General features: G+C 57.9%; 1 protein-coding gene across 1 annotated transcript in view; it reads left to right on the forward strand.

Moving 5' to 3' along the window:
- The window catches only part of WNT7A (Wnt family member 7A), a 64,000-nt gene continuing 53,480 nt past the window's right edge, over positions 12,138-22,657 (forward strand). The window contains exons 1-2 of the mRNA XM_018066672.1: positions 12,138-12,505; positions 17,048-17,274. Of these exons, the coding sequence (XP_017922161.1) occupies positions 12,435-12,505; positions 17,048-17,274 (298 nt within the window). The 5' untranslated portion in view covers positions 12,138-12,434. The remainder of the gene's footprint in view (positions 12,506-17,047; positions 17,275-22,657) is intronic.

The raw sequence follows: 22,657 nt of genomic DNA on the forward strand, positions 1-22,657 counted from the left end.
TCTGCACCCAACAGAGTTCTTACAACCGCTGAAAAAGAGTTGAGCTGTAGCTGAAGGATTTCCCACATTTACTACATTCATAAGAGTTTAATGGATTGAATGGTGTCCCCTTCAAATATAGAAGTTTCATAATCGGTTAAACCATAACCTCCAAAATTCACCCAGAACTTCAGAAGGTTATCCTATTTGGAAATGAAGTCTTTGAAGATACAGTTATTTAGGACAAGGTCATACTAGACCAGGGTGGGTCCTAACTCCACTGACTGGTTTCCTTATAAGAAGCAAGAGGACACACAGACACATTCAGGAAGAACAGCACCAAGGAAGGATGTTGAAGGTTACTGGTGATCTGCAAGGCTGGGAAAGAGGCATGGGACAGACCCCTCAGAGCCTTCATGAGGAACTAACTTCAACTACACCTGCTTTTCAGCTTCAGGTTTCTTTGCTGAACTGTGAGAGAATAAACTATTATGTGTTCAAGCCTGTGGGTGCAGGCACGCTACGTCCATTCATTCGTGTCTGACTCTTTGTGACCTCATGGACTGTAGCCCTCCAGGCTCCTCTGTCCATGGGATTCTCCAAGCAAGAATACTGGAGTGGGTTGACATTTCCTCCTCCAGGGGATCTTCCTGACCCAGGGATGGAACCCGCATCTCCTAAGTCTTCTGCGTTGGCAGGCAGGTTCTTTACCACTAGCGCCACCTGGGAAGCCCATTTATGGTCATATCTGGAAAATTAATTAGATACATAAAATTCATTGAGAGGTGTGCTAAAAAGATACAAGCTGCTAATAAAACAAGTTTTAAGTGGCTTTCCAAAAGGCCCAACCACCAAGCCAGTTTCCATGTTCAGCGGGCGCTAGAGAAAGCCTTGCGCACAGTTCTGGCGCCATCTCGTGTCAACACTGAGCCGAGCACTTTTAAATATTCTAAACAAGAGCGGGTAAATAAAGGCAAAGAACAGAGGGATGTGGCCAAGCGTTCCTGAAAATCCGGGGAGGGAAAGGAGATGCGCCTGGAAAGGCAGGCTGGGCCAGCTCTGAGCCAGGCCTTTATCTCATTGGCACTGAAGGGCTCTTAGCACCGAAGTGACACGATCACATGTGTGTTTTAGAACAAACCATCCTAGGAATACAGGCACGGACTGTGAGAAGGGATCAGATGCCACGTGGACAGCTGGTCCAAGCTGTGCTTCAGCCTCAATTTTGGGGCCAGATCACAGGAATAGCTGCCTCCCACCAGAACACAAGCAGGGATTACTGGCTTATACGTTCGTGTCTATGCCCCCCACCCTACCCTGGCTTAACACTTTTTATTAGGAATTAAAAGAGGTGACATCTTACCACATACAGACCACAGGATAATTCTGCCGAAGTCCTTACCCCGAGCATCCCCCAAGCCTCTTTCTGAACGTTCCGACAGGAGGGAGTGTCCACCCATCTCACAGGTGACAACCGGGCTCAGTGAGGTCGCCCCCCGCCCGGGCCAAGGCCGTCCTCCGACTCCGGACTCCTTCACCGCCCGGAGCCCAGGGAGCGCCTCCCGCCTCAGGTCCAAACGCCGGCGCAGCCCAGGCTCGGCTGGGGTCGGCTGTGCGTGCCACCCCCGCCCCGGACCGGGGACACATCCACCCGACCACGGGGCGGGGGCACTCTTCTCCGGACGGCCTGACGGGCAATTTCAGCCCCAGGGGACCTGTCCCCCAGAACCCCTCCCAGGGTAACCGGACCCGAGGGCCCAGCCCAGAGAGGTGACACCCAGTCCCGGCAGGCAGGGCACAAGGTCCCCACCATCCACAGCCCGAGCTGTGCAAACCGGGAAAGACTCACGGGCCTGGCGAACGAAGCGCCCCGCTTCCCCTGTTTAGCCTGAAAAGGTGAGGTCTAAACGCGAAGGACCGCAGGACTGCCAGAGCAGCTTCACCCCTAACAAGTCCCGCCACCGCCTCCGTTAGGCGGGACCCACTCAGTCGCCCTGGCGGTCACCCGCTCCGCTCCCGGGGACTAGCTCGGCCCCGCTCGGCCCCCGCTCGCCACCGCTCGCTCCGCTCGGCCCCGCTCGGCCCCGCTCGGCTCTACCCGACAGGCTCTGTCCACCTGCTCGGCTCTGCTCGGCCCCGCTCGGCTCCCCTCGGCCCCGCTCGGCTCTACCCGACAGGCTCTGTCCACCTGCTCGGCTCCGCTCGGCTCTCGCTCGGCCTCCGCTCGGCTCTCGCTCAGGCCCCGCTCGGCCCCGCTCGGCTCTACCCGACAGGCTCTGTCCACCTGCTCGGCTCCTCTCGGCTCTCCTCGGCTCCGCTCGGCTCTCCTCAGCCCCGCTCGGCCCCGCTCGGCTCTGCCCGACAGGCTCTGTCCACCTGCTCGGCTCCTCTCGGCTCTCCTCGGCTCCGCTCGGCTCTCCTCAGCCCCTCTCGGCCCCGCTCGGCCCCGCTCGGCTCTGCCCGACAGGCTCTGTCCGCCTGCTCGGCTCCGCTCGGCGCACCAGCTGTGCGGCTATCGACCCGTGGAACAATCGCGACCCGCGCGCTTCCCTGGCTGGGCGCTACGGTCCGGCTCGGCCCTGTTTGGCCCCCCTTCGGCTTGTGTCCCGCACCGCCGTCTCCCCCCGCAGCCTCGTCGCCTTCTCCGGCCACCCGAGGAGCCCCCTGCCCCTGCCCCCCCGCCAGCGGCCGGGCCGCTCTGAGGGAGCCGGCCGTACACCACCCCGCAGAGGCCGCGCGGGCTGAGGGGCAGCCCCTGGGTTCCGGGCCGCCGCGGCCTCGGCTCGCGTCCAGGCCGCCACATCGCCGCCGGAGGACCGTGGGGCCGGCCCCTCCCCGCCGAGTCTCGGTCTCTGCGGCTGCGGACTGGAGCTGCTGAGGAGCGCGTGGTCCCGGGGCTCGCGGCGGGGCCGAGGCGCCGGGGGGCGCGTGTTGCTCTGTGAGCTGGGCGGAGGGTGGACGCAGGCAGAGCCGGGGACGGGACAGCCAGAGCCCGGGCCCTGAGGGCGGGCACACGCACGGAGGCCCGGCCCGCTGCCTGGCCGTCCAGAGCTGTGTGTCTTCCAGCAAGTCGCCCAGTGTCCTCAGTAAAAGACCAGTTCCTTTACAAGCAAGAACTCTCTGTGGGCGCCCCTGCCCGGGACCTGGAAGAATGAGGTTGCACAGGTGTCAGTCCTATTCCGTGTCCTTCAGAAGGTTGGGTTGAGGGAAGGATGGTCCATAGCCTCCACTGAGTTTCATCCACAAACCTTTCCTAGCCTGGAACTCAAAGCTGGCGAGGCAGGGCAACAGGTGGGTACTTGAACTGCAAGCTGCAGAAACTGGATTTAGGAATTCAAATGAAAACAATTGTTTGAAAGGATATACTGAAAGGTTGGGGAATTAAGGGAGGCCTGAAGAAAGAAAAAACCGTAGAAGCCAGTAGCCACGACCTCTGAACATTAACCCTGGGACGCTGAGCTGTCGCTGCTTGGACTGTGTCCAGAGTAGAGGATCTGATTAATGGGACGTAGGTGTCAGGAGATTCTTCACGTTGGAGTCGGCTTTGAAGGATGAATAGAAGTTGGCCAAAGGGAGAAGAATGGGGCTTCCAGGTAAGAGGAGCAGGGGGACAGGACACGGTATGCCAGGGCCGGGATCTGGGGGCCACGCTATGCCAGGTGGTCCCCTGGTCATCTTACTCAGTGCTCACAAACCGTACTAACTAGGTGCCGTTAATTTTTTGGGGAAATGATTTTATCTTCTTCATAAAATTGCTAAATGCCTTTCTAAAGAATTCAAGCTAGATAGCAAAATGCTGCAGAAATTGGGGGTGGGGGTAGGGGTAATCATAGCAAATTCTAGTACCCCAAATGTCCAAGATTAATATTAGCAACATCATCTCAGATATCTTTGTAGGCCTATATATGGCAGGAGGCAAGAAGGAGAAAAAACTGGAGGGAGATTGGATGGAAGGGAGGGAGGGCAAAAGGAATCAGAAAGAATTCTGTGAAGGGGGATCCCGCTATTTGCTAAATTTTAAAATATATTAAGCTTATTATACTTGAATTTAACAAAATAATTTAAATAAAAGCAGTTGCTAATTTGATTGTTTGCTACCATAACAGATATTTCCTCCAAGATTCCCCCCCACCCCAAGATTATGAAGAACATTGAGAAGTTGGGGGTCATTGATTCTCTTTAAGTTACGGGTTTTGCTCTTGGCTCAATTTTTCCCTTCTATGAAAGTGAAGTTGCTCAGTCATGTACAACTCTTTGTGATCCCATTGACTGTGCTCTACCAGGCTCCTCCATCTATGGCATTTTCCAGGTAAAAGTACTGGAATGGGTTGCCATTTCCTTCTCCAGGGGATCTTTCCGACCCAGGGATCGAACCCAAGTCTCCCACATTGCAGGCAGACGCTTTACCCTCTGAGCCACCAGGGAAGCCCTTTTCCCTAATATGAAGGATTAAAAATGTAAGTTCCTCACACTTTGCTCATGTCCACACCCAACATTCTGCTGTTGAGCTATTGTTTCCATAATGCCAAGGTCTTTAATATTACATTTACTCTGCCACCTCCCTTCCCTTGGATATTTAGTGTTAGTTCTGAGTTATTTGGGAGAATTACTCACCTCTAGCCTTGTTACCTTGGCTTTTCCCCCTCTGACTTCCATGTTTAGTTTTATCCCTTGGTGGGCACAGCCTCAACTGACGAATGTGAACCTTGAGCTTTGTTCAAAAACACGTTGCCTATGGCAGATCAGTGGAGGAGTCAATATTCTGAGTTAGATTTTCCTGACTCCAAAGACTACCCAGTAGACAGGAGCTTTTGGTACGAGGTTGGCATCTGGGGAAGGGGAGAGTCACTCTCCTTGAACCTTCTGGGGAGGCCAGAGGGGGCTGGACAAGACATGCGGCTAATTCTGCCCCAAGGCTCAGTGTCAGAGCTGGGCAGATTCCCTGTGGTGCCCCTAACCCAGCCCCAGAGGTCTGAGGAAGGAATGAGTGAGACAGGCTGCTGGTCTTGTCCTAGATTTACCTGGAGGCTGAGAGCTGTGGACAGAAAGTAGGACAATGAGGAAGCTCAAAGCATCTCCTTTCCTATTGTAGAAACGAAAATTCCCAACCGGGGGTCTATGCCAAGTTTCTTTCACTTGGGGGAAAATAATAAAGCCCAGAGTTGGGCAGCCTGCGCTGGAATGGCAGCTCGACCACGTCCCCTGATCCTTCTTGTTTTCCAGTCTGCCACCCTTCTCAAGATGGTGGCCAGAGGTCAGCAAAGAAAGGGGAATCCAAGGAACCAGGAGCCTGGAGACTTGCACCCGTGTCTCCCTGGCCAGAACAGAGTTCTGTGGACGATGCTGGGAAATGTAGCTTTTTAGTCAAAAGACGGAAGCTTCATCTTCAATGGTAACGTGTTTCTTTATCACCTTTTAATCTATAGTCACAACAGCCTCATCATTCACTCACAGATGTTTGAAGTGCCAGCTGTGGGTCAGGCACAGACTTGTTGGTTGTTTAGTGGTGACTGGATAAGGGTCCATCCACACAGGGTCACTTGAGTGCTTCCTAAAGTGCCCAGCAGCTGGTAGCAATCACTCCCTTTAACTCCTACCAGCACTAGGAAAGAAAGTGAAGTCGCTCAGTTGTGTCTGACTCTTTGCGACCCCATGGACTGTAGCCTACAATGCTCCTCCGTCCATGGGATTTTCTAGGCAAGAGTACTGGAGTGGTTTGCCATTTCCTTCTTCAGAGGATCTTCCCAACCCAGGGGTCGAACCTGGGTCTCCCTCATTGTAGGCAGACGCTTTACTGCCTGAGCCACCAGGGAAGTCCTTGATGACTTCACTGGGAAGTGAGTACTATTTTCCCATGTAATGGACGAGTCAGCGGAGGCTCTGAGAGGCTAAGGATCTCTTCCAGGCGCCATCATTATATAACAGCCAGAATTCAAACCCATGTTGGTCTGCTTTAAAGCTTTGGCTATTCACCATTTTTTCCATCCTTCACTGTGTACAATGCCTGGGACCTACTCCTTAGAAATGCTGATTTACTGCTTGGAGGCAGAACCTGGGCATCAGTGTGCCTGTATTATTTTCTTTAGTCTCACAGCAACTGGACATGGTATTTTCTACTTAAAATTGGGGAAGCTAAGATCCGGAGAGGTAGACTCGCTTGCCCAAAGTCACAGAGCAAGTTCTCTGTGGAGTTGGGAGGTGTGTGCCCATCTCCTGACCTTCTCCAAAGAGCTGTCCTTGGCTCCAGAAAAAGATCACTTCCACAGACTTGGGGGGAAGCTTCCACACTGGCCAAGCCCTCTGCCCCAGCCAGGCCGGAAGCCTCCCTGGAGATGTATGTGCCTGAGGGGTAGGGCACCACGTGGCAGCCGGGTGATAAAGGGCCAGGCTGGGCCAGGATGTGCAGCGGAAGCCCAGCCCACTGAAGGCAGAGGCGTGGCTGGACCAGGGTGGGGGCCGGACATAGGAATGCACTTTTTCCCCAGCACAACACGCTGTGGGTTTCCTCCGCCCCAACTGAACTGTGCCTGATATGTCAGGCCCACAATGGGTCTGCAGCCAGGGACTGGAGGACTGGCTGGCGGGCAGGGGCCCACGGCCAGTCCCCGGAGGAAGTCACATGGTGGGGGTGGGGGTCACAGGCCTGACCCAGGAATGGTAGAGGGAGGGAGATATTTCAGGCCCGAGAGGAAGGACCCAGCCCATGAGATGAATCACCAGGGACAGATTATCCTGAGGAAGACCTTGGGGGCGGAATTGTGATAAGCACCTTCCTCCCAAGGTGATCAGAAGCCCACGTGAGCTGCCAGCAGTCCGTGAGGCCCGTGTGGCTGGAGCACTCAGATGTGTGTAAGAATAGCTCCAGGTGCTTTCCAGAAGGGGCTTCTCAGGGACCTTACGGCAGAAGGATGAGTGCCTGCGGCAGGAAGAGGAGAAAACAGAGCCTTGGGGACTAGTCGCTCGTTCGAGGTCACGCGGGCAGAAATGGGCTCTGAACGGGGCTTCTTCATCTGTTGCCACCAGCTCCTCCTGTTCCTGGCACTCTGGCCTGGACATGAAGTCTCACAGATAAAACCACTGGCTGCAGACTCCTCATGGCAAAGCAGGCGTCAGGTCTTATATGAGCCTCTGGAAGATGCGCTAGGCTTGCCCAAACTGCTCAGCACACAGACGGGAAGGATGGAGTCCAGAAGGGACAAACGGGATTCCGGTACCTCCAAGCTCCCCATCCCCTCCCACGCACTGGAGTGTGCAATGGCCTCGCAATGCCTTTAACCCCAAGGTCAGTGGAAAATCCCATGTGAGGCTCCACCTATAGGCTCACAAGCCATGGCAGTCCTCAGAAACAATCCGGGAGCGTTTCTTGAGCTTGAGAACGCTGGCTGTGCGCTCCTCCCCTCCACCAAATGTCCGCTTGACCAATGTTTGCTATGGGCATGCCTCGCTGTAGTGCGGTTCAAAGATTTATTTTTGTTTTTTTTTACAAATTGAAGGTTTGTGGCAACCCTCTGTTCAGTAAATCTATCAACACCCATTTTTCCAATGGCATTTGCTCACTTTGGGTCTCTGTGCTACATTCTGGTAATTCTCGAAATATTTCAACTTTTTCAACATTATTCTATTTGTTAAGGTGATCTCTGATGGGTGGGCATTACGTTACTGTTGCAAAAAGGCCACAGCTCACTGAAGGGTCAGATGATGGTTAGCATTTTTTAGCAACAGAGTATTTTTAAAGTGTGTACTTTTTTTGGACATAATGCTATCACACACGTAACGGACTATCGTATAGTACAGTATAAACATAGCTTTATATGCACTGGGAAACCAAAAAATTCTTGTGACTTGCTTTATTGAGATATTTGCATTACTGTCTGGATCACTGGTGGTCTAAAACCAAACCCACGATAACTCAGAGGTCTGCCTGTATTACACTGTTTAGTATATACTATCATAAAACTAAGTATAGGCTCTTCTAAAGTCAGCAAGTTACAGATTAAATATAGTCAATGGCAGTCAACACAGAGATAAACTCAAGCAGGGCAGTCAGCGGAGGGTGGCCTTCAGTCAGAAAGCTGTCATCCCCAATCGTCCAAGATCTGTGGATGTTCTATGGCACTGAAATAAGACAATTTAAAAATTCTCACTCTTGCACCCTTGAGCTTGTCTCTGGAAAACTAAGTGTCTGCAGAAGTTCCTTTGGGGGAGATGCAGACATAGGGCAGCCGTGTCTGAGCTGGAGACATCAAGGCCCAGAAAGGGTGGAGACCTGCTCTTCCCCTACCTGAGTCAAAGTGGGCTGCCTCCTGGTGAGAGGTCTGGGCACAGTGGCCACCACTCAGCCAGGACAGGTCCAGAGGGGGGTGGGCTCTGCTTGAGGCCTGGACTCCAATGAAGCCAGACTTGGCTGGTACCTTGGGAGCTGGTTATAAGCAGAGAAGCGATGCCCACCTCCACCAGGAAATCCAGGAGAGGACCTGGGCCCCCCCCTTTTTTTTTTTTTTTTGTAAGCAAGTCATTCTGTTGCACCTGGAAGTTTGAAAAACACTGATCTAGATGACCTTTAAGATTCCTGAAGGTCCTAAAGGGCTGGATCCCAATATACAATATTATCACCGAAATCATCTTCATTAGCATCAAAGAGCTATCACATGCTGAGTGCCTGATGTCTACAAGACGCTCTGCTAAATGCTCACACACACGATTGCATATAATTCCCGAGGGAGCGTTATCATCCTCACCCCAGTTTACAGAGGAGGTGACATGCAGTGACTTCTTCAGAGCCACACAGAGTGGTGACCAAGGAGAATGTCACTCTCTGGCTTCCACACGAGCGCCCTGTCCCATGCCCCACGGCTCTGCGTTCCTCCTGCTGGAAAGGCCCTGACTTTCACCACAGGCTGCCCCAGGCAGCAGGTCTCTGGGAGCCTGACTCTTGGGAATCTCCACGCCCTCCAAATACTTTAGTGATGAAAGCTTCGCCTCTGGTTTGCGCTGCTGACATTTTTCTCGTAAGCACAAATGAAGGCAGAGACTGTCTTACACACAGTGTCCTTTCCTGATCAGTGGTGTCACCGAGTGGCATCTGTGGCCACCCCCATTGATTTAACATCCCAAATGCGTCCACGGCCCTTACTGTGCTCCAGGCCGCCTTCTGAGCACTTTACGTGAGTGTCTTAAACCTCACGATGCTCGAAGGTAGAACCTGTTACCACCCCCAGTTTACAGGAGTGCCAAGGAGAGCTGCGAGGACCTGCCCCAGGGTCACAGAGACAAACGTGGAGCCAGGCTTTGACCCCCTCTAAGAGCCCACACTTAAGAGCTGGTCCGGCAAGGACCCATTACTGCAGCCCTTGGGAACCAAGCAGCCGCTCTCTGACTCCAGCAGGGGGCGCCAAAGCCCCCTGCCCCAGCCCTGCCCCAGGCCAGCTGCAGGCGGCTCAAGACGGGGGGTCTCTAAATGCCAAATGCCCTCACCTCCCTGGCAGGGTCTGACCCTGCAGGCTCCAGCCCTGCAGGCTCCTTGCTCCTTCCCGGCTCTCTCAGTGACTCCCAAGCCGCTCCTGCTGCTCCCGCCCCTAGCTGGTTCTCTCCATCATACTCAGCCTCTCTTTGGGGGCTTCCCCTGTGGCTCAGATGGTAAGGAATCTGCCTGCAATGCAGGAGACCCGAGTTCAATCCCTGGGTCGGGACCCTGGAGCAGGGAATGGCAACCCACTCCAGTATTCCTGCCTGGAGAATCCCATGGACAGAGGAGCCTGGCAGGCTACAGTCCACCAGGTGGCAAAGAGTCAGACTAACACGTTCACTTTCAGCCTCTCTGCCTCAAGGCAGTATTCCATCCCTGCCTTGGCTTAACCGACTGCTGGCTGCGGAGACCTCAGTCACCCTCGGAAGCCCACACCCTCTCTCCCGGCACACACGTTCACCGGTCCGATCAGTGACCTACAGGCACATCAAACTCGGTACCTCCAAAACCAAGTTCATGGGCCTCAGACCAGCTTCTCCTGCCCGGCTCCGTGTTGTCCTCATCAACCACCCTGCCTTTCAGGGCAGAAGGCCATCCTGGGGCCTCTTCACCCCTTCTCCCTGCCTTCAGACTGTCTGCATCCACTGGTCTCCTTGAGTCTTGTCCAACCTGAGCCCTCTCTCCCAACAACCTCCCACCTCATGTCCTGCCTCCCTCTACTGGTCCTGTAACAGCTGCCATGTGCCTCCTGAAGCACAAACCGGAGCCTGCCACAGCCCCGCTTCTCTTTCGGAGAAGGCCCACACTTACTCACTTTCCTTGTTGTGCAGTCGCTGAGCCGTTCTGACTCTTTCAAACCCCACGGACTGCAGCACCCCGGGCTTCCCTGTCCCTCACCATCTCCTGGAGCTTGTACCCTGAACTTATCCCTAGACCTCCTCTTGGGCCTCACCTTTTGCAGCCCTCCTACCCCATTCCCTCCAGCATTCCGCTCATATTGGCAAGAAGAGTAACACTGATCTCACAGTATCCTGAGAGGACTAAATGAGTTAATATGCTGATGCTCTTGACGACAGCACCTGGCATGCAGCACGTACTACCTCTGTGATGATTAAACTGGTCCTCAAACGACTTGCCTCTGGAGGGCAGACGCTGAATTATTTATTTGATCCACCTGCCCCAACGTCCTGGTTGTGAACCAGTCCCTGGTTCTGAATGTCCCCTAATATTTGTGACCTGGGTGTGTCTTTGGTTTAAGAATGACGGTGCGTGTAGAGAAGAAAGAGCGCATTTGAGGGCCTTCTGGAGGCAGGCTGCTCAGGGCTGGGAGAAACACAGGCAGAGGATAGCTGCTCGCCTGCCCATGGAGCTCCACGGGATCCGCACCCCATCTCCCTGCTCCAGCCTCGCTGGCCTTCCTTCCATCTGGAGCACAGCCCTCATCCCCTCCTGCGGCTCCTGCCCACCTGTGAGCCTCTGTCCAGCCTTCTGCTTCCTGTACTGCTGGACCCTCTCCTCCCTGCCCTTCAGGTCTCACGTCTAAAATCAACCCTCCAGCCCCAGAGCTCTCTCTCACCATCACTCTGTCTTATCATCTGCACCTGCCCCTCTGACGTCTCCAATTATGCACTTGTTTACTTCGGGTCTGCCTCCCCCACCAGCTGGGAGAGAAGGATATTGTACTTATTCCTTAAAATATCCGCCGCGCCCACGCTGGGGCGTGGCACAGACATCTGTGCAACTGGAATGGACGCTAGAATAGTGGTTTTCATTGACCTTGTGTGATTTAGCAAAGCCGTTCAGAAGTGATAACCCTGGGGAGCCGGGAGCTGTTCACTAGAGTCACGCACGCCTTGTTTGCAATCTGGCTCGGCCACTCCTCCAAGCTGGTGTCTTTGGGAAAACACCTTCGCTGCCCTGAGCCTCGATTTCTTTCGTTGCAATCTGAGTCCCAAAGCCCCTAGCTCACTGGACTGGGTTGTGTATCATGGGAAGGGGTCAGGACCTCTGGTCAGCTTGGACGCTGTCCCCGCGAGCGAGCCAGGCCTACCTGCACCGCCCGCCAGGTGTCGCCGCGAGCGCGCGCCGAGCCGCCGGCTGCGCCCGGAGCCCTCGGGCGGCTCGCGCGCCCCGCGTCTGGGCTGCGAGCGGGGAGTCCAGGCCTCCGCCCGACTCCGACTGTCCTCCAGGAGCGGGATTCCAGCGGAGGCTGTCTCACCTGGGCACCCACCTGCCGCCCCGCCTCGAATGGACGGGGGTGAGGAGGAGTCCGCTGAGCCAAGTCATCCTCCTCCGCCACTAGCCCTGCGAAAGGGGGCGCCCTCCCCCGAAGCTGGGGAGAGGGGAGTGAGCTCTCCAGGACCCCCCACCCCCCAGCTCCGAGCACTCGGAGGGACCGGGAGGCAGGCCCGGGCGCGAGTGAGGGTTCTCGGCCGAGCCCCGATTCCCCCCAACCGGAGGGCCGTCCCTGCGCGTCCGTTCGCCCCGCAGTCGGCGAGTTGGCGCCGGAGGGGCGGCTCGTGCGGACTCCCGTTGCCCCCCACCCGGCTGGGCGCCCCGGAGCCGGGAGGGGGAGCGCGTGGGGCAAGCGCGAGCGCGCTCGGAGCAGGCGGCCCCGTCCCGCGGGCGCGGGGGCGCGGGGCGGGCGCTCCGGGGAGGCGGGCGGGGAGGGGGCGGGGGACGGTGGGAGGGGCGGGGGCGGGCGGCTGCAGCGCCCCCGCACGCCCCGCGCCTCGCACATTCGCCCCGGCCGCTCGCGCGCAGCCCGGCGTCGCCCCGCGCCGCGCTCGCTCCTCCCTCCTTCCCGGGGCTCGGTGGCTCCCGCGCTCCCGGCGAGGCTCCGGCGCCAAGCGCGCGGACGGGCGCACGACAGACGGCCTCGGGAAGCCTCGGCCCGCGCCTCCAGGGCGGGCTATGTGGATTGCCCCGCCAAGGCCGGCCCGCGGGATCAGCCCGGCCCGGCCCGCGGCCCCGGCGGCCAGCGGGGACTATGAACCGGAAAGCGCGGCGCTGCCTGGGCCACTTCTTTCTCAGCCTGGGCATGGTCTACCTCCGGATCGGGTAAGGGCCGCTCGCACCCCCTGCACGCGCGTCCCGGCAAAGTTGGCGTGTCTCGGGGAGGGTTGAGCCGCTCGCGAGCCGCCGCGGGCCGCCAACTTCGTTGGCTCCGCAGATAGGCGGAGGTGGGTGAGGTGCGGGAATGGTGGGCGCACAGAGGGCCCCCGCAGGCGCGAGCCCCAGGGGCGCGCACAGCTCCAGAGACACGGCCGTCCTGGGAATGCCCGAGGGAGGAAGCCCCCTCCCCCGACCCCAAGCCAAGGACAACCCCCAGGGACGCTCCAGCGTGGGGGACTCTGAAGAGGTCGCCTGCTGCAAAGGGTCAGCGCCTCCCAGGGACACTCGGACCGGGTCATGGGACCACCAGCCAGGACCACAGCAGCTCCCAGGGAGCTCAGCCCCCAGAGCCCAAGAGAAAGTGCCCACAGAGGGGCGGGCACAGCCGCTCCTAGTGCAGGGCAGTCGCCGGGTGGCAGGCAGGGCGGGTCTGCGAGCAGGGAACAGGTACCCGCAGGGAGGCATGTTCGCTGGGCCAAAGCACAGAAGCCTGGGCACCACGCGTTTCCAGGAACCCTCAGACCCCCGGGGCAGAGGGGACAGCGCCAGCCACCCGAGCAGACGCACACAAGGGTAGAGCTGGAGATGGACCGAGACAACCAGGGACGCAAGCTCGCGAGCCAGCGCCGGCGAGAGGCGGGACAGCCCGCCCCCTAAAGCTGGGCACCCGAGGCGGCCGGCGCGTCCGCCGAGCGGCCCTCCCCGCCTCACCCTGGCGTTTCTCGGGGTTGGGCCGGGGGCGGCGCTCGGGCTGGAAGGTGGGAGGGGGCGGCCCGGGACGCGTCTTGGAGCTGCGTTTGCAGGGCCAGTCACCCTTTGTACTTCGGAGATAGTGCGCGTGAAGCGTGAGGGTGGGGGCTCCAGGGATGGATGGGGGGTTCCGGCGCGCCGGGGCCACCTCGGCAGGTTTCACGAGAGCGGCGCCCCCAGCTCCGCTTGGGGAGGGGACGGACTGCAGGGTCTGCGGCGGGGTGTGGGGGTGTGTGTGTGTGTGTGTGATGGATCCTTTGTTTTGTCACTCGCTTCCCCCGCCTCCCCGCCCCGCGGCTCCCGCGATCTCGCAAGTTGACCGGCCGCGGCGGCCAGCAGGTGCGCACGGAGCGGACCAGGCGGCTGCCAGCCGTGACCGCGGGCCGGGAGGCGGCTGCGGGGCTCGCGCGCTGCCTGCCTGCGGCTGTTTTAAGTGTTATTGATTCGCCCGCGTCTCGGTGGCTTTGCCTTTTTTTTCCCCCCTGCTTTAATCTTCATCTTGGCCCGCGCCCCACCGCCCCGCGCGCATCCAGGAAGCCGGTGGGGCTGATTGGCGCTGGCCGCGTGCGGCTTTATCTCCTTTTTAATTAGAAACGGGGCGGAGGGACCCGGGAGCGGAGAGAGAAAGGGAAAACAACAGAAAATAACCTCCCCTGGCCGCCCCGCCCGCCCGACCTCCCGCCGCCGGCGCCGAGACCTCACAGTCCCCGCAGGGATCCAGCTGCCCAGAGGGACGGAGGGGGAGAGCACTGGAGCCACGGAGGGCGCCCGCCTTCCGTCCCGCGGCCGCCCTTTGGGGAGGGGAGAGAGGGCCAGGTCAGGCGGGGAGTGGCAGGGTGGTTTGGGGCCAGGCCCTGCTGCTCTCTGCACCTCGGCTTATCCATCTGTAAAATGGGCACGAAAGGTGAAGTTTCACAGCTCTTTCTTGAGAGGCCTTCTGGTTCCGATGGATGACAAGGCACCTGTGTATTCTTATCTGGATAGTTCCGGTGACTCAGGCACAAGCCTTTTGGAACAATCAGACCCAATAACAGTAACTACTACAGCAGCTCATTTATTGAGTGCTCACTGTGTGCCTGACACCTTAGGAGCACTTCCCATGTTTAATTTTTCAGCCTCCCTTTGAGATGAGGCCTAGTTAATACCCTCATTTTAGTAATGGGGAAACAGAGCGCAGAGAGGAGATGTAATTTGCCCAAGGTCACACAGCTCCTAGGTGAAGGAAGCTTCGGTGGCACCCTAGGCCTGAACACTTAGCTTTGAGACTGTGCCTGTGAATTTTTTTTTCCCCAAATATATAATTTCACTCTCTGCTGGTGGAGGGGGTTTCCTGGTGGTCAGCTAGGTATTCAGAGGCATCTCCTGTCTTGTGGCCAGAGCATCTCTGCTTGCCTTGCTCTTTTTATGCTCTCTTCCTCAAATGCTGCAGACCTTCTAGCTCTGTGTTGTAGTGGCTGAGACGGATGACTGAGGGCACTCGTCAGTCTCCAGGTCTCACTCTCTGTGAGCCTCGGCTTTCAGCTGTGCAGAGTGGACACGTGAAATGAAGGTGACAGTCCCTGCCCAGGAGGGCTGTTCAGAGAGACCACGTGGTCCAGTGTGAGTGGTGGCCCGGCCACGCTGCCTTTGCGTATAGTAGGCATCCTGCAAAGCTCACGGATGCATCCAAGGCTGGGGGTGCCTCTACGTGGCAGGCACGCAGCCTGAGTGACGTTTCTGAGGCTCATGATTGGGATGGCAAGTTAGGAGGGATGGCGTGGGGAGGCAGGTTCCCTTAGGCGGGATGGTCAGGGAGGGGACCCTCAAGGTCACATGGCTGATGGCAAGAAGCCAAGCACGTGAAGCTCAGGGGGCAAAAGCTTCTCGGGAGAGGAACCGGCGAGGATCAAGGACCCAAGGCAGGAGGAGGAGGGCTGGTGTGTGGCAGGGGCGGCAGGAAAGAGGGCAGAGGTGGAGAACGCTTGGAGAACAGTGGGGGCCCCTCCCCTTGGCAAATCCCAATCCCGGATTGACTTCCCACAGCCCAGGCTGGGCAGGAAGGATGAGGCGCTCGGCTGGCGGGGTACTGACCTTGGCTGTGTCAACAGGAGCTCATTACTACAACCCGAGTGAGGTCTTCTCATCCAGAGGATGCTTGATGGCCTTTCGAGGATTACACACAATGGGAGCTCCAGACAAGTGGGCCATCTTTGTGTAAGGGGAGGGCTGGCTCCTTGGTCTGCGCTGCCTTCAGAATCTCCCTGGGGTTACCTGGATGCTAGGAAGCGGCCCCACACTCAGGCCAGACGCCCGCGACTCATACGGTCGCCTCTTTCCCTGTACCCTTGCCCAAGCCCTCCACAGCGCTGGGTCGCTTCATCTGCAGCCACCCCGCACCACTGCCACCAAGGCCAAGCCACCACCACCTCTGGCCTGCCCACGCTCCCTGCCTCGTCCTGGAGTCCCGCAGTGCTCTCCTGCCCGGGGCTGGAGGTGGGGGGACCCTGCCAGGGACCGGCTTCCAGCCCTCCCGTGCCTTGTGACGCGTGGAGAAAGTTTCCGCCGCCAGCCATCACCTCTCTCCAGGCTCTCCCCTTCCCTGAGCCCTGGTTCCCAGCTGGCTTCTGTGGCTTCTTTCTTTTCCTTGGCGATCCCAAGCTTGTCCCCATCCCGGGACTTTGCGCCTTCTGTTCCCGCCGCACCCCGCCCCCGATCCCCCCCGGAATACTCTGCCTCAGACCTTCCCACGGCTGGTTCCCAACCCTTCAGGGCTCCACTGCACTGCCACCTCCTCAGGGAGGCCCTCCTTGACCACTCCAGCTGAAGTGGCCCCTCCCCTCCCAAGCCCACCACTACTTGCTATCACAGCGTCTTCACTATTTTCTCAGTAGTGGGCATCGCTGAAGGGCCTGTTGTGTTTATCTGGTGCATGCGTTGTGGGCTTTGGTGGCCCCTCGAGGGCAGGGCCTCGCCTGTCCAAGCCTGGTGCCCTGACAGGTGTCTGGTATGGACCCGTGCAGCGAGTGAGTGAGCAAGCCAGGAACCTCTCTGCCAAGGTCGTGAGCGTGCTCTAGGCCACTCGTGTCTGCAGTGGGATCCGCATACTCCATGGGCCTGCAGGAAGGAGAGACTGCAACTTTTATTCACAATTGCTTTTTATTTTTGCTTTATTTTTTCTATTTTTCCCGTTAAAATTTTTTTTTTTTGTTTCTTTTTTGTCTTTTTCATTTTCTCTTTAGAGTTGCGTTTTAAAGCTGTGTTTATAATGAAACACGTACATCCATAACACATACATAACACGTCTAAATGTTTTTTTCTTTAATATCTGTGCACCCGCTGCCCTATTAGAGGCAATTGCTTCGTGAAACTGAGGGGTTACCTTTGCAGTTTCATCGTACAGAGATGATCCCTAAACAGTTATCAGTTCCATTTTGCATGATTCTAAACTTCGTCTCAACTGAATCCTCCCAAAGATGCAAAGGCAACTGGCTGAGTTTGTGTGGCAGTATGTTTGTGACCAGCGTCATCTTTCTTTGTGTCTAAAAAGGAAATTACGCCTAATATTGAATACACACAAGTGCTGATGGGGATGACGGACACGCGGACGTGGGCTGGCCGTGCAGTGTCAGAAGCTGAGAGGCCTGGGGTGGGAGCGGTGGGGGGAGGCAGGGCTGGACACCCAGGCAGGGTCTGCAGGCTGTGCCCCGCCCCTGCACCTTGCTGGCCTAACGCTCCGTCTCTCTGTGTCCCCTGCTCCAGCGGCTTCTCCTCGGTGGTAGCTCTGGGCGCAAGCATCATCTGTAACAAGATCCCAGGCCTGGCCCCCAGACAGCGGGCGATCTGCCAGAGCCGGCCCGACGCCATCATCGTCATAGGAGAAGGCTCGCAAATGGGCCTGGACGAGTGTCAGTTTCAATTCCGCAACGGCCGCTGGAACTGCTCGGCACTGGGGGAGCGCACCGTCTTCGGCAAGGAGCTCAAAGTGGGTATGTGCTACCTGGGCGCCCCGAGTGGGGTCTGACAGGCCACGGGGAGACCAGGAGGCCTCAGGACTGCTCCAGGATCCCCTGCCCCTGCCCCTGCCCCAGGGTGGAACACCCCAGCTATGGGATCCCACAGGTGCAGAATTCAGAGCCCGTGGCGGGGGGGGCATCAGCTCTCTAGACCAGGGGCCCAAAGGCGAACTGGCTGATACAGCACTGATACTGGTCTGCAAGTTGACACCCAAATCTTCAAGTTATCCGTTTCACCAAGAAAACATGAACTTCTGGCTGCTGTTGCAAAACTCGGAAGAGCTACTGATAGCTTATACCTGTGTCCGCTGAGCTAATGATGGGCTGCAGCTGAGAACACAGCGCCCTGTTGATGGAGCCTGGGCAGCCCAGTCACCCCACAGGGCCCGCCCCTACACATGTCCACCCGCGGCCCTGATACGAGCTGCCTGGCCTCTGTGGGCATTCGGGTCTCCAGCCCCTGTCTTACAGGAATAGTGCCTTGTGCGGTTAAACACACACAGACACACACACAGTGCCGGGCCGCGCATCCGGTCTCCAAGGTGATCGTGAGGGAAGCCTGGTGGAAAGGGCATCGGAGTGGTGTTGGTGGCCGGGAGGCATGCACTGGGTGGGGAAGGCCGCATTGTGTATCTTCTCATTTCTGTGCGTCTGGACCTGGGTGGGGCCGGGAACCCTGCAAGCCCACTGCTGAGCCGAGAAGCGGGGCACTTCTCTGGAAGTGAGGTCAGCTTGGGGTCCCTGGGCCACAGTGGTTCACCCCAACCCTCTCGACTGCTCCAGGAGCATCCCTGGGTTCTCCATCTCCCACACCCTGACAGCAGCAAGTTGAGTTCATGTTGGAAAGATCCAGCCGGATCTGCTCACTGCCCCGTGTCCTCACCCCAGCCTTCAGGAGCGCCTCGGGGCTCCCTGGGCACCCCCAGCCTCCTACCTGCCACCGGCTGCCCTGAAGACCTCGTGTCCCTTGTAAACAGAAACTGGAATCTGTCGTCTCCCACTTAGCCTCCTTGGGAGGCTCTCCCGGCCTCGGGATGAAACCCCACCTGCTTATCCATCTACCGCGGCCCCCGGTCCTCATCTGTTCCCACCTTCTCATCCTCCCACCCACCCAGCCTCACCCTGTTCCCCAAGCACGTGACCCTGAGGTGCCGTGCATCCCTTGCGCCTCGTCTCCTCTCCCGCCGTCTTCTGAGCCCTCGCTCGTGGTCCCTCATGCTTTTCTCGCCTTTTCCTGCCCACTCCCCTACCCCCTGTTTCTGGGACCCAGGCCTGGGCTCTGGCATTTTAGCTGGATCTTTGTTAACAAGTGAGGTGTTACGTATGGGGAAACTGAGGCTCGGGGGACTTGCCCAAGGTCAGCAACAGCGAGTGGCATGGCCTCCTGGGGCTGGGCTGATCTCAGTCTCACTGGCAGTCTTGGAATAGCTAGCCCATCGGTGGCATTGTGGTAGTGCCAGGCGTGGTGCGATAGTGGGGCTCCAGCGTAGGGAGTCCCAGGATGAAGGAGGCCTTGCTGGCCAGCAGCTCCCCAGCTGCCCAGAGCTGCGAAATTGAGGGGTCTGTTGCAGGCTGAGGTCGGGGGTGGGGCAGATACCACCAGTGTGCACTTCTCATTTGTACTACCAGTATATTCCCAGCAGGAGCGGAGGCCTGGGGCAAGGAGCATTCTTGCAGAGGAGGCTCCAGTTGGAGAGGTGGCCTCGGGAGTTTTAAGCAAACAGAGGCTCCAAGAAAACCCCTGGGATTGCAGTTTTAGAACGGCAGGCCTGCGAGCGACCTGCTGATCAAATCTGGGGCCTGACTCAGGAGCGTCCGTCCATCCCAAACCATCACAGGGACCGCGGGCAACAGGGCTGCAAGGGCCGCAGGCTGGGCAGCTCCCACGCACAGTCCTGGGGAAGGGGTCTGCAATCAGGGCCCAGGCAGGGTCAGCTTCTTCTGAGGCCCCACCCTGTGCTTGGTGTGTAGATGGTCTCCGTCCTCCTGTGTGCTCACTTGGTCCTTGCAGGTGCCCTGATGTCTCTGCCCTAATCTCCTCTTCTAAGGACACCGGTCAGGTTGGAAGACGGCTTAGCCTAGTGGCCTCATTGTAACTTAACCCCCTCTTTACAGGCCATGCCTCCAAATACAGACACGTTCTGAGGTCCTGGGGGTTAGCGCTGAGCATATGAAGTTTGGGGGACACAGCTGAGCCCTTAACAAGCAACCAGACAGCAGGATGGTCTGCACTTTAGGGAAAAGCATATGAGGAGTGCTGGGTGCCCAGAGGTGAGACGCCCAGGTGGAGGGAGCGGACGGGACAGTGGAGATGGCTTTGCTCTGGGTCCTGGAGGGTGGGAGGAATTTCACTGGCCAGTGAATGGGATCCCAGGCCGAGGGAACCGCGGGGAAAAGACATGGACGTGTGATTGCTAAGGGGAGGGGCAGCGGGGGTCTTCGGCCTCAGGGATCAGGAGCCTCAGGTGAGACCACAGGCCAGCTATCAGGGGCCTTACACGCCAGGCATTCTGTGACCCTTCATCAGGTTTATCAGCAGTGTGGCCCCGGGGGACCCAGGAAAGCATGCAGCCCCCCACTCCAGGCTTTTCCTCTGCTTAATTAAAATGATGAACTCCCCCTCGAATCCACCAAGATGACAAGGAGAGCAAGTTTGGTTTATCCCCTTGTGAGCGTTTCTTAGGCGACTTCTGTCTCCACCTCCCAAGCCACGCTTTGTCTCTCCTGAATCTTGATGTCTGATTTATCTCCTACTGATAGATTCCCTGGAAGCACATTGTTTTGAGTTGTGTTTAATTTTACAGAGGAAAGGCATCACGTAATATGCGGTCTTTTGGAATTTACTTTTTTTCCCATCGCCACCGACAGAGCTCGTATGTATAGTTCCTTGTAGCTGTTTTTTTAAAAAACATACTTTTTATTTGGCTGCGTCGGGTCTCAGGTGCGGCATCGGGATCTTTCGTTGCCATACGTGACCCTCTGTTTGTGGTGCTAGGGCTCAGTAGCTGTGGTGCGCAGGCTCAGCTGGGATCTTAGTTCCCCCCACCAGGGTTTGAACCTGCGTCCCCCGCACTGCCAGGCGGATTCTTAACCGCTGGGCTGCTGGGGAAGTCCCCCTTGTGGCCGTGGTTGATTCGTATCAGCCGTGGTGAGTAGACCCTATCTGTGTGCCCACACACTGGCTGAGGGGTGTCTGGGCTGTTGCTAACAGGGCCCCAGCAGGTCTTCCTGTGTGTTCGTCCTGGGGCCCCTGAGTGTGTCTCTGGTGTCTATAGTGAGCCGCGGAATTGCTGGTGGCGGCAGGTGGGGACAGAGCTGCTTGCCCCAGTGACTGCACACGTGCCGCTCCCCCAGCCTGCAGCGTTGACCTGCGGCCGCTCTAGGGATCGCCCAGAGATCTTCCTCGCTGCCTGCGGGGCAGTGTGAAATGTTTTCTCACCATGATTTGCGTGTCCTTGAAGTCAAGGGGTTGCAATCTCCTCCTGTATTTGCGGGCCGAGCGGGTTTAATACTGGGTGAGTTGCCCGTTCATTCTTGTCGCCCATTCCCCATCAGGCTGTACGTGGTCGCGTCGTGGGTAGGAGGTGAGGGCTGCATCCCAGTCCCTGGGCAGGGCCCCAGGGAGGGTGGGTCACATGGGGCTTCACCCCCATCTTTCATCCTGTTGAGCCTTGATGAGGGGATGGGGGACAGTGGGCAGAGTCAAGGCGGCCCTTCCTCACCCATCACCTTGTTGGTTTCTCACACCTGTATCTCAGCTCAGCGCCAGGTGGAGGCTGACCATGTCGCATGGAGGTTTTGTGGAGAGATCGAGATGGGTGGCGAGTCTCCTGTGGCTGCAGAGGTTCTTGTTTGTGTGCTCCTAACAGACTGACGGACACGACTGAGCGACTTCCCTTTCACTTTCATGCATTGGAGAAGGAAATGGCAGCCCACTCCAGTGTTCTTGCCTGGAGAATCCCAGGGATGGGGGAGCCTGGTAGGCTGCTGTCTCTGGGGTCGCGCAGAGTCGGACACGACTGAAGTGACTTAGCAGCAGCAGCAGCAGCAGCAACAGACTGTACTGGCAAGTTTCCTGTGGCTGCGGAGGTTCTTGCTTGTGTGGTCCTAACAGACAGACGACTCCCGAGGCCGCCGTGTATCCAACAGGCTGGTGGTGGCAGTGGGCCGTGGGGCGTCCAAGCGAGCACCAGTCTCCACCTCCTGCGGCCCACCTGGCCAGGAGGCAGGCAGCAGCACCCCCTGGACGTAAGGCCCTGGCACCTGGAGGGTGTGGGCCTTCGGGGGCGTCCCTTCGCCCTCCCAGGAGGCCCCCGTGCCTCTCTGCTATGAAGACAAACTCAAGGAACTGGGGGTGCTCTGGACTTTACTCCTGGTTATTCCAGGACAAGAAGCTGTGGGATAGAAAGGGGAGAGGCTGTTGTTCCCATTTCTAACCTGAGCTCCTCATTTTGATTCTGCGGAGTGCATCGCCCAGTCTGTCCACTTCTCCCCACCTCCACCATCACCTCCTGGTTGGAATCTCCATCTTCAGAGAGCTGTCGCCCGACTCCATCAGCCCCTAATACACTGCCCTACACCCCCACCCGCCAGCCACACGGCCCCCAGCAAAGTCTGTCCTCTCGGTTGCTTGGACCGTGGCATCTCCGTTTGTAAAACCCTCCCTGTTGCTCTGAGAACAAGATGCCAACAGTCCCCCGGTCCTTTGCTGACCTCCATGACCTGCATCCTGACCCCATCTCCCCCCCTACCCCCACGGGTGACAGGTCCTTCCCAGCTCGGAGCCTTTGCCCCGGCTGGTCCCCAACCTAGATGCCCTCTGCTGCTTCCACCCTGGGCTCGCGTGCCCGCCGCTCGCCAGGGCCTCGGTGCCCTGTCCTGTGGTTTTCTCTGCATCGCTTGCTACGCCAGGGCACGTTCTCTATTTGCTTGCTCGTGCAGCCCCGAGGGACGGTGCAGACCCCCGCCCCAGTCCCTTCTGGAACAGGGGTCAGGGCAGAAGGGCGACAGGGCCAAGCTGCTGAGCAGTGGTGGGGACCTTGCACAGCCCAGCACTGTGCAGGCCTCCACCCAGATGCCACCTCCTCCAGGAGGCCTTCTTTGACCACCTGGCCGTGACAGCCTCCCGGCAGGTCACTCTGTGCTGTTGTCTTTACAGCACTTACTGCTTTCAGAAGTGACTGCGTGCTTTGGGAAAGGCCGTGTGTGTCTGCCATCAGTCCACGGGGCATGGGCCTGTCAACCGTCTTCTCTGTGTGACCCCAGGGCCCAGCACACAGTAGGTGCTCAGGAAACACATGGAGACAGGCTTGCTTCCCGGGCAGGGCCGCTTCACTCTGCCCTCCGCACCCAGCCG

The sequence above is a fragment of the Capra hircus genome, chromosome 22 (assembly GCF_001704415.2).
Source record: "Capra hircus breed San Clemente chromosome 22, ASM170441v1, whole genome shotgun sequence".
Classification (NCBI taxonomy): Eukaryota; Metazoa; Chordata; class Mammalia; order Artiodactyla; family Bovidae; genus Capra; species Capra hircus.